Source organism: Thermobia domestica, chromosome 17 (assembly GCF_964235325.1).
Source record: "Thermobia domestica chromosome 17, izTheDome1.hap1.1, whole genome shotgun sequence".
Taxonomy (NCBI): Eukaryota; Metazoa; Arthropoda; class Insecta; order Zygentoma; family Lepismatidae; genus Thermobia; species Thermobia domestica.
Window position 1 is genome coordinate 17,716,068 of NC_137470.1, and position 15,021 is coordinate 17,731,088.

The 15,021-nt window shown below is 37.2% G+C and overlaps 1 protein-coding gene across 1 annotated transcript in view; it reads left to right on the plus strand.

Annotated features, from left to right (window-relative positions):
• LOC145674663 (uncharacterized) overlaps positions 1-15,021 on the plus strand; it is a 583,703-nt gene that overhangs the window by 256,059 nt on the left and 312,623 nt on the right. Inside the window, exon 2 of the mRNA XM_081744885.1 lies at positions 11,071-11,142. Within this exon, the coding sequence (XP_081601011.1) occupies positions 11,071-11,142 (72 nt within the window). The remainder of the gene's footprint in view (positions 1-11,070; positions 11,143-15,021) is intronic.

Here is a 15,021-nt window from a genome sequence, read left to right on the forward strand (position 1 = left end):
GCAGTATGAAACTTATAATTTATTAACATGGTTAATATACATTACAATTTTAAATATTATATGAAGATTAGAATTTTTCAATAATATTAGTGACGTAACAATTTTACAATAATATCTGTTGAAGGTTACAATTGTTTACTAATATTGTACGAAGGTTACTATTTTTAAAAAAATAAGTAAAACAAGTTGGTGCACGATTCACACTTAATGTGCAAACTTGAAATTGATGTTCTATCATAATCCTCTTCAATTGTAGACGGATAGTTGATGAACACACCCTCATATCGTGTTCCGGAGTTAACAGTTGTGACTTGTTCATGCATTTGATTGTGTTCATTGCAGAAAATCCTACTTCACTTAAGTAGGATATAGAAAAGGAAATGAAAACTTTCACAGCCTTTGTAGAAATAGCTGGTAGCATCTTTAACAAGAGATTAAAGATGCTGTATATTCTGTCCGGAGAGAAACCCAGAATGATGCTATGTCTTGCTGTGAGTGCTGGAGCTTCAAACCTCGGTCATTCCTCACATCGACAGGTTCATAGTAATGTGAAATAGAAATATACATTTTTCGTATGTCTTGCAATTTGGTTGCCATAGAATTAATAATTTCGTTTCGATTTCCTCGCGGCACACCGGTTGGGAAACGCTGGTCTAGTGGTCAGTGACGACGCCAGAGGGGGGCATAGTGGCCAGCGCCCCCTGGTATCTACTCCTGCCCCTGACTGCCCCCCCGCTCAGACTCCTACAACCTTAAAACATTCTATATATATATATATATATATATATATATATATATATATATATATATATATATATATATATATATAATTTTATATGTCAGTAGAGCAACCCACAAGCATAAAAAGCATAATAGCAATTTATACATATGGTTGGTACCTTGAACATGGTTGTGGCTATTTAAGGGTCCAGAAGAAACTAATTTTAAAGGCATAATAAAGCATAATTTTAGAAAATAAAGCATAAAGGATAATTTAAAATATATAACACAATTCTTGGAAAATTCTGTATAACTGCAAGTTTTACATACTATATTAATATTTTTTAAAAAACAATATTTAAAAGCAAAATCGTTGAGAACATAACAAAGCAACAATGAAAAGCTAATTTTTTATTTCTGTAAACTTTTTGGTGTAATCCTTTGTTGTGGAGAAAAAGAAGGAAACGAAGAAAACTTCCCGCCAACAATGAATAGTACACAAGAACTCCACACTATATTGTTATGTGTACTTCTTGAACTTGAGCACTTCTGTATTTTTTGTGATATCTTTTATTTTCCCTTTCTGCATATATGCACCTCTAAGGCGCACACAAGTGAAACAAAAACTTACTCGAGTAAAGCATATATATCTCTTTACAATGCATTAAGTAGAAATTTCATTAAATATGAAAGAAACTGGTTGCATAAAATATTAATAAATAGATCAAGATATTTAGAATATTTAATGTATAGTAAATATTTTACATTATACACGATTAATATAAAACAATGACTGAAATTAACAATAAAGCATAATAAAGCATAATTTAGAAAAAAAAAACTAAAGCATACTTACACAAAAAAATAAAGCATAATGTGGGTTGCTATAATCATAACGAATCATGTTGTCAAATTGTGTCATCCATGTATTTACTGTGCGACGGATTACTGCTCAGGCTTTCTTCTTTGAGGGTTTGTGTATGTACGTATTTTTTATTTGTTTAATTTAGTGCTTTTCCGCTAAATTTTAGTTATAGTTCTTTCTTATGAGTTATGATTTTCAACAGTGAGAATAGGCAACATTCTTCTTTTGGTGAATTGAGAACATTATAGATCTGATTCAACTAAAACAGATTCACTGTGTCTAGCGAACAATAGTAGAGTTAGTTGACTTGTTTTCTTCACATTAGATCAACTTCGAAATGTGGTGTTGGAGGAAGATAGAGAAGATAAAATGGACAGAGAGAATAATAAACGAAGATGTTTTGAAACGGATAAGAGAGAGGAGGTCGCTTTTAGCCAGCATTCTTCGTATGAAGGCCAATTTTATTGGACACATGTTGCGATGAATTTGTCTTCCTCATACCCCCATACAAGAACAGATGGAAGGAAAACGAGGGATAGGAAGAAGATGAACACAACTAATCGATTATTTGAAAAATAGAAGAAAATATTGTTAAAAGTAGAGTTAAAAGAGGAAGCTGAAAATCGAGAAACGTGGAAGAATCATTTCCAAGTCCCAGGACCTGCCGAAATATAGAATACTTAATCTATATATATAAAAGAGAACGCACAAATCCTTTGTTCCCTCATCACGCTAATACGGCTGAACCAATTTCTTTCATTTTTGGGGGGTTATTATGATTTGGACCCTAGATGGTTTTTATCATATCACTTTAATTTTTAGTTACCAGTGTCTTGAGATAATTGACCATTCAAGTGTCCATAACGTACAAATCCTTTGTTAGTTCATCATAGGTAAAAATAAACGTATTTATATGCAACCCGCATGACCGTGTCACTCGGCGGGTTAACATAAATGACAGGCGCTATAATGTTAACATTTACTGCAATCGCTTGAAAGCGAAAAAGTAAAAATTATCTAAGTAACAAAGTTTATTGCGTTCCGGGGTGACCGCAGCGAAGCGGGGCGGGTTAACATAAATGACAGGCGATATAATGTTAACATTTAATGCAATCTTCTATGGTTTTTATCATATCACTTGAAAGCGAAAAAGTAAAAATTATCTAAGTAACAACGTTTATTGCGTTCCGGGGTGACCGCAGCGAAGCGGGGTGAACGCTGCTAGTCTATATTATAAAATTGAAAGTGACTATGTTTGTGACTCCTAATCTCTTGAACCACCCATCCGATCTCGATCGAATTTTCAACATAGATGAAGTTCGGGGCTGGGAGTGTTTTTATCTATTCATTTTGATGGTGTAACTTAGGGGAGGGCGAGATATAAAAAATAAATAAAACTTAATAACTCTTGAACCAAACGACCAATCTCGATCACATTTTCAACATGGATGAGGTTCGTGCCTGGGATGTTTCTTATTGTTTGACTTTGATAAAGCAACGAGGGCAAGGGGAGATACAAATAAAATCAATGTAAATAAAAATAAAAATGACTATGTTCGTGAGTTAACTCTTAAACCACCAGACCGATCTGAATCAAATTTCCAACATTTAAGTTCGAGCCTGGGAATTTTTATCATTTCACTTTGACGGTAGAACTTAGGGGAGCGGGAGAGGAGATATATAAAAAGGAATAAAACTTAACTCTTAAACCACGCGACGGATCTCTACCAAACTTTCAACATAGATAAGATTCGAACGTGGGACGATTTTTATCATTTCACTTTGGCGGTGCAGCGGAGCGGAGAGAGAGAGGGAAGAGATATATCGTTGCATGAGAACCGGAGGGACGTAACTCCCTTTTCGTAGGTTTACAGGTGAGAGGACAAAAATATTATTTTCTTAGAAAGATGTGTTTCTAATAAGATAGTAATTGAGCTACATTACAACAGATGATCGACAAGGAGAACAGATGGCGTTACGTTCCATTTATACGAAGTGGGGCTTTCAAAATTATGTCCAAACATGAAGAAAACGAAAACCGTATTTTTGGAGTTACGTTCCTCTGGTTCTCGAGCGACGATGTGAAAAAAAAAAATGAATTGAAAATGATTGTGACTTCATCACTCTTGAACCACCCGACTGATCTCAATCAAATTGTCAACATAGACGAGGTTCGGACCTGACATGGTTTTTATCATATCACTTTGACAGTACAACTTGAGGAGGGGAAGTGGAGAGAGGAAATATATAAAAATAAATCAAACTTAAGAACTCTTGAACCACCTGACCGATCTCCAACAAATTTTCAACATAGATGAAGTTCGGGCCTGAGATGATTTTTAGTATATCACTTTGACGATGCAACTTAGGGGAGAGGGAGGCTGACAGATATTTAAAAATGATCAAAAATGGCCGATATTGGTGTCGAATTCATAGTTTTTGTGGTCATTAAGGTAAACAGTGACATTTCCGATGCCGTTTAAATCAAAATTCAGCACCGCAACGTAAGGGGAGGGGAGGGGAGAGAAATATGAAAATGATCGAAAATGACCGATGTTATAGAGGGCGGGCTTTAGTAGTAGTAAAAACTGACCGATTAACGAAACAACTACTATTTTTTTCTTAATTTAACCCAGCGAAGAAGCTAATTGACCTAGTAATAATATAATAATCATAAAATAAAGTAACTAACTAACTAACTCTATGCCTATGAAACCCGGAGGTTCAATGCCGCGTTCACAAAGGCTCTCCACTGACTTCTATCCTTAGCTAACTGCATCCAGTTTCTACTTTGTATTCCAATCTCTGCGAGATCCATCTTAATATTGTCCTCCCATCTGCGCCTAGGTCTTCCTAATGGTCGTTTTCCGATGCGTCTTCCAGTCAAGACTTTGAAAACGTTTTTATTTTCTTCCATTGTAGCTACATGACCTGCCCACCCAAGCCTCCTAGACTTGACGACCCTAACAATGTTGGGTAAACCGTATAAATTATGTAGTTCCTCGTTATGAAGTTTCCGCCATTCCCCATTCTTGTTCCTCTTGGGTCCGAATATTCTTCTCAGGATCCTGTTCTCAGATACTTTTAGTCTATGTTCTTCCCTCAGAGTAAGTGACCATGTTTCGCAACCATACAGAACAACAGGCATGATTATCGCTTTATATATTTTAAGCTTCAAATTCTTCGACAGAATTCGCGACGACAAGAGATTTTGAACCGAATAGTAACACGAATTTAGTCGATTTAATTTCTTCATGAATATGATTTTCGTCTGTTAATATTGATCCTACATATTTGATCCTAAATAATCATAAAATAACATGACTTAAATATGACACGCTGATGATTCCCTAGGAAACAGATAAGCGACGAAATTAACTGAGTACAATCTAAAGAAGAAAACACTTGAGCACCGCTAACGCGAGTTATTAAGTCGGCTAATCTCTGATATGCAGTCATTGTCAAAAGTCTGAGCACACTATTGATTTTTTAGAATTTTCCAAATAAAACACACTGTGTCCATACAAAACCATGTTTATTGGACTCATTTTTGAAAGTAAATAGCGTTCATATAAGGATACTATTTGTAGATACTTTACAAACTACGAAGTTGATAGTTTAATTCAGATAAATGGAATAATAAAGAAAAATGTATTTCACAACATTTAGGTGATTCATTGAGTTCCAAGAACGCGGATGGCCAGTAACCTGCAATGTAAAAAAGGTGCTTTCCATCACTAACAAATGCAATAGCCACCACAGTCACCGGATTGGTTACTCGTCGAGCTCTTTTAAAGTGAACTGGACAGAACAGTCCGTAAATAGATGCCAAGCAATACTGAAGGTCTTTGGAAGGCTCTGTAGAGTTGCTGGAGTCGCGTCGCTTCGCGAAAGTTGGATAAATTAATCAAATAAATGCCAGGGATTTGTAAAGCTTTCATGGAGGCTAAGGGTAGGCATTTCATTCAACGCCAACATATTCAATAAGTTTGTCTCAGTGTAAACAGAGCAATGTGTTCTTTAAATGAACAATAATGTTTTAGAGAACAAGTCCAACAAATTGTGGTTTGTATGAGCATTTTTAATGAAAATTCTGAAAAAGTAATAGTTCCCTCAGACTTTTGACAATGAGTGTCCATAGTCTGCACATTTGTGTTACACAGCAATTCAGTAAAATTTTCACGGCTTCCATTCACAAAGTGAGTAGTATGTGTTTAATGTTATAAACGGGTAGAGTATACATTGTTTAAAGCATTTTACAATTTGAAACAATATTATACAAAGTACCAAATACTGAGCACAGCTGCAGTTCGTAGGAATTCGTGTTCCATGAAAAACCGTGGAAAATATCATAGCGTGATGCTGTCCTTGGGAAGAGAGGCATTTGAAGTCGAGATTGGTGTTTTATATGTGGAATCCCTTTGTCGTATGATCTGAATCTCTCTCGAGTTTTAAGTTGCAGCATAAAGAATGAATTTTCTTTTCGTTACTTTTGAAGTGGAAACGATATTCGAGACCCTCCTATTGCATTGTTTTGTAAAATGTGTTGTTCTGTTTATGATGCAACACTCATGTTGAACTGTAATCCTAGCTCTCATGTTTTGTAGCATTTCTTTTTTATATTGCAAAAGTCAATGATGCTAGTTTTTGCAGCTTCACCGAATCGACTGCAGGCTGGAAAACTTCGTTTCTATGACGACGGGATTCACTTTCGCTTCAAGGATTTTTTGGGATTTTCATATCTTTTCACACACACACACACACACACATACACTTTCATACATCATTTCTTCCCCTCACCTCTCCTTCTGGTCTTTCACCTTCTCTGACTGCCTTTTGTATGTTTTCTGAGAAGAAAGGTTTCCATATTCTGTCCAAGTAACTCTTTGGCGTCTATGCCTCCATTTCTTTCTCGAGAAGCCCAATTCAGTGCAGTCTTTTTCGGTGAGACATTTTCTTCTTCTTTACTCTTTAGATGAACCCTGCTTTTAGATGAGCCTTCATTTCTCTAAGCAGAAGGTCAATAGTAATATCTAGAACATATTATTCTACTGTACAGAAGTGTTCATTCGTGGCTAAGCGGTTAACCCACGCGTCTTTGGCGTGGGACACCTAGCTTCGATTCCCGGCGGGAGCTTCTGTGGTACGGATTCCACGTTAATCAGTAGGTCCCGTCTCATATATCCTCGCTGCTGAAAGGGACCATCAAATCAAATCTACTGTATACAGAACCAGGCGCGCAACCAGAAATTTTAGTTGGGGGTTCCAATCTTTGAGGGGTTGTCCAATAACTACAAATCAATACGTTTATGTAGTATTGAACAAGTATTATTCTGCGCAAAAACAGACGATAATAATTAATTGTGAAATACTTCCACCTATATTTTCATAAAAGAAAAATAAGATAGAAAAGTGTTTCTATAAGAGAAAGAGTACAGACCAAATTTTCATGCTACATCAATCATTTCCTTGTTTAAACAAGTATAGCTTTGTTGACAAAGTGTATAAATGTATGTTGAGTTAGGATTTTTCAGGAGAATCCGGACCCTGTGGACTCTCCGTAGGTGCGCTCCTATACAGAACCTATATTTTGCTTTATATACAGTATATATGTTTTATCAGAACCAAACATTATCACGGTATCTGTGTCTGTTTTCGACAACCATGTGAATTTGGACGATTTTTTCTTGTTATTTTTCAATATTTCTTGATTGTGTAACATCACCTCGTACGAGGATGTTCCAAGGTCAGTTCTTGTGTCTTGGTATAGAGTTATGGGTGACTTTTCTCCATCAACTATCATTTCTTCTTGCGATGTGTGACGATATTTTTTTTTCATGATATATATTCGTCATTCTTGTCATTGTCTTATTTATCTATATTGTAGCATCCCGCACGTGGCTCTGTTAACAAACAACCTACACTTGTTTATGTCAACAGGCATTGACCATGTGCGTCCTACTACGACTTACTACGGTCGCAGACGACAGGAACACCCGCGACACTACTAGTCATGTGATGACGAAGGACCACCGGTGCCACTGTCACATTGGAACACGTATATAACCAGGAGGATCTCATTGACAATCACCTCTAATCCTTTAGCTTGTTTGGAGCTCTAGGAGCTACCAAACACAAAGCCTTTAGCTTGCTTGGAGCTCTAGGCCTTCTTTCCTGCCCACTTAGTTTGCTCGGAACTCTGCAAGTCTCCTAACCTCAGCCACCCAGCTTGCGTGAAGATTTGTGCGTTTCAAACTTCCCCTCTGCTTGCGTGGAGCATTAGGGATCCTAAATTCACTCCACCTAGCTTGCTCGAAGCTCTGTGAAGATTCTTCTCTAGGCTGCTCGGGCCTTGAGACATCATATTTTACCTACGTATTAGAGGATTTTTCATTATGGTTATCTTTGTAACATACTGTTTACCATACTGATTATTACAAAATCCTGGTGAAGAGAAGATTTTGTAAGAAAACTTGGTAGTGGGACAGAAGTATTCCGGAATACAATTTGCTCTACTTGTGCTCTACCTATACCTGCATAAGCAATACTTTACAATATGATTCTTTTCCTATTTATGTGAACGAATCATAGCATACAGCTTTCCATGTTTCGTTATGTCGTCTTTAGACGGTGAATGTCTGATTTTGCTTGTATCCATGTTTGCAATGTCTTTATTCAAAGAGGTAGAATATATTCATTGAAAAGTGTATCTTTTAGACACACCAGTATTTTATTTTTCAATGTGAAGCTGTAACTTCCTAGTGCTCTTGAACCCAACTTAATACATCTATTAATTTTAGTTTTAATGTTTCCGTCCATGCATATCCTCTGTTCCAGATATACATAATTGCTTTTTGTTTCTTCCAACTTCTCAAGAAAATAAAGGATTGAAGTTGAAAATACGGAATATCGTCGCTGCGCCTCGAAGAACCGCTATGTGACATTCTTGTCGAAAATGAGTTGTGCCATGCAAATAAACCTGAAAGCTGTCATGCAGCGTTCCTTATAATATGATAAGTGAATAATCAATTGTTTCGCCACAACCATGAAAAAAAATATTGAAATTAAAGGCTTCAAGTTCTCATCATGTACGTATTGATCCTCTATGTGCTTATAGAGGCGCAAAAGACAAACCAACATGTGCTACGTAAACACTAAAATAGAAATATAATATTGTTGAAGCAAGCTACAACAATGTCCAATGCATAATATACGCAGAACCAATTTTATTATATTTTTCAAGTGCTTCCTTGTATTTGGCAAAACTTTATGAGTTTGAAATGTTTCTTGCTTCTCCTGAAAAGTTATGGTTTTAGCACATAGCGGTTCTTAGAGGCGCAGCGACGATATACACGTTAGAAAGAAAGTAATTCCACATTTATACTTTTTTGCAATTTTTATTCAGTCTATCCATGCAAGTTCAGAATTGCTATTTCTTACTAATATCAGGCTACTTCTTTTTGTAGGAGGAAGAATCAATAACTAACACACTACAAATTGTGTAGGAGAAAGTATAATGTGTAACACATCAAAAATTTACGTATACAAAGTAAAGACTCATATTAAAGCTATTTTTGATGTAACCGCCAAGTCTCGCAACACATTTATTCTACCCTGGCACAAGTTTCAAAATACCATGTTCTTAGAAATCCAACCTCTAGGAGTGTAGCTATCTGCGTACAATCGATTGAAATGCTGGCCGGTTAAACATATCTTCATCGGACCAAAAGGATGATCGTCTAAACGTGCCAGATCAGGACAAAACGGCACGTGCTTGAGTACCTCCCATCTGAAATTTTCGAGTTTCTCACGAAAAGAAAAATCAAGCGCAACTTTGACAATGTTGTTTCATATGATGCACCATTCACAGTACCCCCCTGTGTTAGAAAATCCACCATTATGGTCATTACAAATTTCCTCTTCAGGGTCGTGACATTCTGTTCGCTTTATGCTGTTACTGAGCACTCGGCACATGATAAATCTGCAAGGTTCACAGATAATAATTTGTACTACGTGAAGACGTTGCTAAGGTCCATAGAGTTCTCCCCATACACACATACCATTTCCCTGTGAATTTCACTCGGGCTTTGTCCATTTTTCCATGAAAAATGTACCACCTATCTGTTCTTCACAAGTAGAGCACTGTAATATACATGCTGTCTTCGTCAGTAGTTAACACATCAACCGCTTAAAAGTAGAACTAACCGAGCAAATGCCTACCACAGTGATTGCGAACTTCGAAGTACTTTTGTTTCAATTCTTACTTCGCAGATTAGTATAATGTTGCTTATTATTGCCTGTTAATCCGCCCTGGCACACAAACAAAACAACTTTCTCTCTTGAAAGTCAAGATCTAAGTGCTTGACTATTCGAGAAAGCGTTTCGAATGCGTTATCCCCCCACAGCGAATGCGACCAATGCGGCTTCTCCTCGGTAACTTTACTTTCGCGTGAGCAGTAAATCATACTGTGAGCCAGTCAGGGTTTCCAGATCTTTTTTACCAGGTCCAGGTCTATAATGGCAGAGTTCCAATACTCTGCACAAATCATCTTCCAAGCTGCTGTTTCTTGCTAAAATCCACTGCCTAGCAACACTTCTTTCCTTTTTTCCCTTCCTTAATCGTATGACTATTTGAGAATGCGTTTTCAAAGCGTTACCCCCTGCAGTGAACGCGACCTAGGTGGCTATTCGGTAATTTTACTTTCGCCAGAGTTATAAATCATACTGTGAGCTAGTCAGGGTTTCCAGTTCGTTTCTGCCAGGTCCAGATCTATAATAGCAGAGTTCCAATACTCTGCACAAATCATCTTCCAATCAGCTGTATATTGCTAAAAATCCTCTTGTCTGACAACACGTCTTTCCTTTTCTTCCCTTTCTTTAGACATATTTTAAACAGCTAGCGGTCTATTGTTCTGAAACGCACCAAATACGCTCGAGCTGACATTTTCTCCGCGTTTTTATTGCTTTCGCGTTTGCAGCACATTGTGATTAGCCATCCACATTTAAATACATGGTCAGCGTATTCCAAGCGTACGCATGAGCAATAAAAACGTTTTGCGAACGCTTCAAATAGCCGCCCTGTAAGGGTAACATTATTCAAAGGAGCAATAGATTAGCTCCTCTTGTGGCTCCTGGGAACAATTATAAGAGGGTAACTATCTGTAATGGAAGTAACCTCATACTGGCAGCTCATGCGTGACGATTAATGCATTCTTTGATAGTTATACAGCTGATAAGAAAGGCTGGTTTATTTTGTGATTCCACTATACCAAGATAGATACAATCCGCCTTATGCAGAGTCGTTTTGACGTATGATTAGCGTCATATTAAGAGCCTGACTATTGCAGGAAGCATATGTTAGTCGAACTCTTTAGTATGACACTAATCATGAGTCAGGACGACTCTGCATAGGTCCCAATAAGTTTAGTTATATCTCATTTATTATTAAAACATTGATTTATTCTTGTCTTTCCTTTGCTTTTCAGTATATTGGAACATTGGATGTGCCTCGACCCACGAGCCGAGTGGAAATTGTTGCCGCTATGCGCAGAATTAGGGTGAGTACTTGCATTTTGAGTATTTCTCGACACAATTTAATTTAACCCTGTGTGTTAGGATTAGATTTTAGGTTCTTGCCATCTATGGCCATATTAGCGCGTCACTTATGAGGTCCCTTGGCCATCACACTTCCCGGGAATTTGAGAGGAAGCAAGGAATGGGAAAGGAAGGGAGCAGCCTAAGACCATTGTGTTACGTACCATCCCGGCATTTGCCTGGTGTGAATGAGAAAAATTAACTAAAAACCTCACCTAGAATGGCTGGCCTGAAAATAAAAGCTGCTACACCTTCTCGACCGCCCACCAAGTGAACTTTGTGGTGGACAAACACCGTGTGCGTGGGTTTTCTCGGGATTCTCCCGTTTCCTCCCACTTTTTTCATTCCGCAATTTCATTCATTACTCATTATCATTGTCTCCTTTAGCCTAACCGGCATAACTGTGGGACGTAAAATTCAAAGATTTCATTTCATTTTTACCTTCTCGACCGAGTGTCCCCACCGGGAGTCGAACTCGGGGCCGTTCACATCAAAGACGAGAGCGTTATCGATTACCCTATGCGGGGCTATATTAACCCTATCTGTTGTAATAATTAATATGTATTCGTAATGTGTAGGAAAAGGACAGGCAATTTTCTCCTGTTGTAGTATATGGATGTACAAGTTGAGTCCTAACTCGAGAAGCTAAGCACTGGCTACATGTCTCCGAAAAAAAAGTGTGTTGAATGGAATCTATTAAATCTGCCATCTGCGTAACTTGGTCCGAACCGTATGGATCATGTGGGGGGTACGATAGAGCACTTACCTCTGGAGCGTGGGATCCCTGGTTCAATCCCATGCAATTGTTTGTGGTGGACAACATCCTGTCCATGAATTTACGGATAGCAAACTGGGTATCTGTAGAAGCGTGAATAAAGATGAAGTAAGATATTGTATATATATCTATATATCTATATCTATCTATCTATATCTATATCTATCTATCTATCTATCTATCTATCTTTCTTTCTATCTATCTATCTATCTATCTATCTATCTATCTATCTATATATATATATATATATATATATATATATATATATATATATATATATATATATTACTAAAACGAAATTTTTGTATAAGTACTGTAATTTAAATGACGTATCATTGTTATTTATACATGATTCATTGTCACATTTTCTCTGGCATAGGTATTAAAGGTGCTATATTAGCGTGTATATATATATATATATATATATATATATATATATATATAGAGAGAGAGAGAGAGAGAGAGAGAGAGAGAGGTACAAAATTCCACGAATAACTTTCTGACGACTTTCTACGCAAAATTGGAGTAATTTCATCTCTCATTGTGTGTCAACTGTTTGGCAAAACCGTTTTTTACTTGTCGATAGACTGTTAAACAGAAGGACGGGTAGATTTGTATAATTCTTCATGCCGTACTTCTTCATGGCATAGTTTGGCAGTGTGAAACATATATACGTAATTTTCTTGTACTTGCATCTCATGAATTCAACCGGACTTTTGTGAATATTCCAGCTCCGTAGAAATACGTTTGTGCTGCACTCTAGTAGCAATTGCTATTTGTCTACACTTCCCTTAATTAGACAGTGCACGACGCGTATAAGTCAAAATAGTTGATTATTTCTGGTCGAAATCGACACCGTCGTGAATATGTTGTTTTATTTAGCGTGGGTTAATCATGCGCGAAAGCAATTCCCAGTGATAAGAATACAATTTTATATCCCATTACTTCTCTTAAGTCTTTTGTTTTACTGTTTTTAACATGTGCATGACCTTTGGGGTCAATGGAAGTAGGTGTTCCAAGTACGATATAAAAATTTGGTTGATTGTGTTCGTGTGGAGAGAAAAATTTATCAAGTTCATACATCCGTGATTTATGACTTCCGTTATTCCAAATGGTTATTGCAAAAGCGCGTCTGAGTTATAAAACATTAAGAGGGAAGCCAGAAAGTGGGGAGGTGAAGTAGTTACGTATGAATAACAATTTTTGTTCTTTGAAATGGTTTGCGATCTCATAATTTCATGTTTGGCTCTTTGGTTTTCTTTTCTTTCTCTCTAAACTATTTGTGGTGCTACTTACTCTGAATAAACTCTGAAGTTTATAGATAATAAATATCTGCAGCACCCTCTTGTCGCCTACAAACAGATGACATTAAGAGAAAATATTTGAAATTCTGGTTTTGGCACGGGAAACTTGCTGACGTGAGTTCTAATTTACTGGAGTTCCAGAATACCCCGATCCCTAAATCCAGCTGTTCGCACAATCCTCCCTGCCACGCTCACCGCATTGAAATTTCCGAGCTTTTCTCTCTCTCTTTCAGGGTGACATCCGAATTTCATGAAACTCGATTATGAATGTGTATTCACTTTATAAGAAGGTGCACATACGTATATTAAATTCCCTGACTTTGTTAAACGGCTTAACTCTTGTGTATTACCGTGGAAAATACAGGGTGGCCCAAAAGTAGGTAGGCCTACACACCCCTGCTTGATCAAGTATAACATTCTAGCTTATGGGTTTATTTGCTTCGGCTGTTCCGGGCTTAAGGTATAAGTAAAAAAGACATTAAGAACAAATAATAAAGAAGCTAGGTCTACCTGTTTGATAACAATAAGAAATGATATGAAATACAATGGTACTGTATACCTACTTTTGGGCCACCCTGTATAGGATACGAGATACCGTGGGGTCCTTTAAGACTCCAATTAAAAATAAGTAGTTATTAGTGTTTCGTACAGAAATTTTATACAGACACATTTTAAAACTTACTTTATTGTATTGCATTCGAACTCAGACTATCAGGGGGCGCGGTGGCTAAGTGGTAGAGCGTTCACCTCCGGTGCTTGGGGTCCCTGGTTCGATCCCAGCTCGCGTCGTGTGGACTTTGTGGTGGACAAACACCGTGCTCGTGGGTTTTCTCGAGGTTCTCCCGTTTCCTCTCACTTTCTTCATTTCATTCATTCTTCATCATCACCGTCTCCTTTAGCCTAGTCGGCATAACCGTGGACGTAAAACTCAAACATTTCATTTCATTTATTTTCAGACTGTCATTATCATCATCAAAATATTAAAGTACTGCCTGATGATCTCGTCACCAGGCAACAGTCGCAACTACAACCTAGAATAATTAAGTCATGTCATCTTGCTGGGATTGTTGCTTGACGTAAAGGGCTTTAGCACTTTGAAGGTAGAGACTTTGTTATTCACAAACTATTCAAAAAAGGAAGCAGGTTTCAAGTTATCTATCGTTTCAAATAGGAACCTTAGGAAGAAAGAGACAAGATCACAAACAACGTAGCGTAATGTAAGAATACTTTCTTTTTCTACACCCAACTTACATTATTATGTCAATAATTAAGTAATTTTCGGGAACAATATATTAGTAATTTCTGCCATCTATTGAACACTATGGAAACTACTAATTTTCCTCGTTTCGTAACAAGAAACAAAGAAAAATAACATAAATAATTGAGTACTTACATGGGTATTACCTTCTGGTCCTTTTACCCCAGTAGTGAACAATCATATAATTTAATCTATGTATATAAAATTGAAAATCACTATGTTTGTGACTCTAAATCTCTTGAACAGCCCGGCCGATCTCTACAAACTTGTAACATGGATGAGTTTCGAGGTTGGGCTGTTTTTTGGCTATTCACATTGGTGGTAGAACTGAGGGGAGGGAGGAGGGAGAAAGGGTATAAAAGTAAATAAAACTTAATAACTCCTGAACCACTCGATCGATCTTGATCAAATTTTCAACATAGATGAGGTTCAGGCCTGGAATCGTTTTTGTGATTTAAATTTGACGAAGCAACGTAGGGGTGGAAAAGGAGGGGGAGATATATAA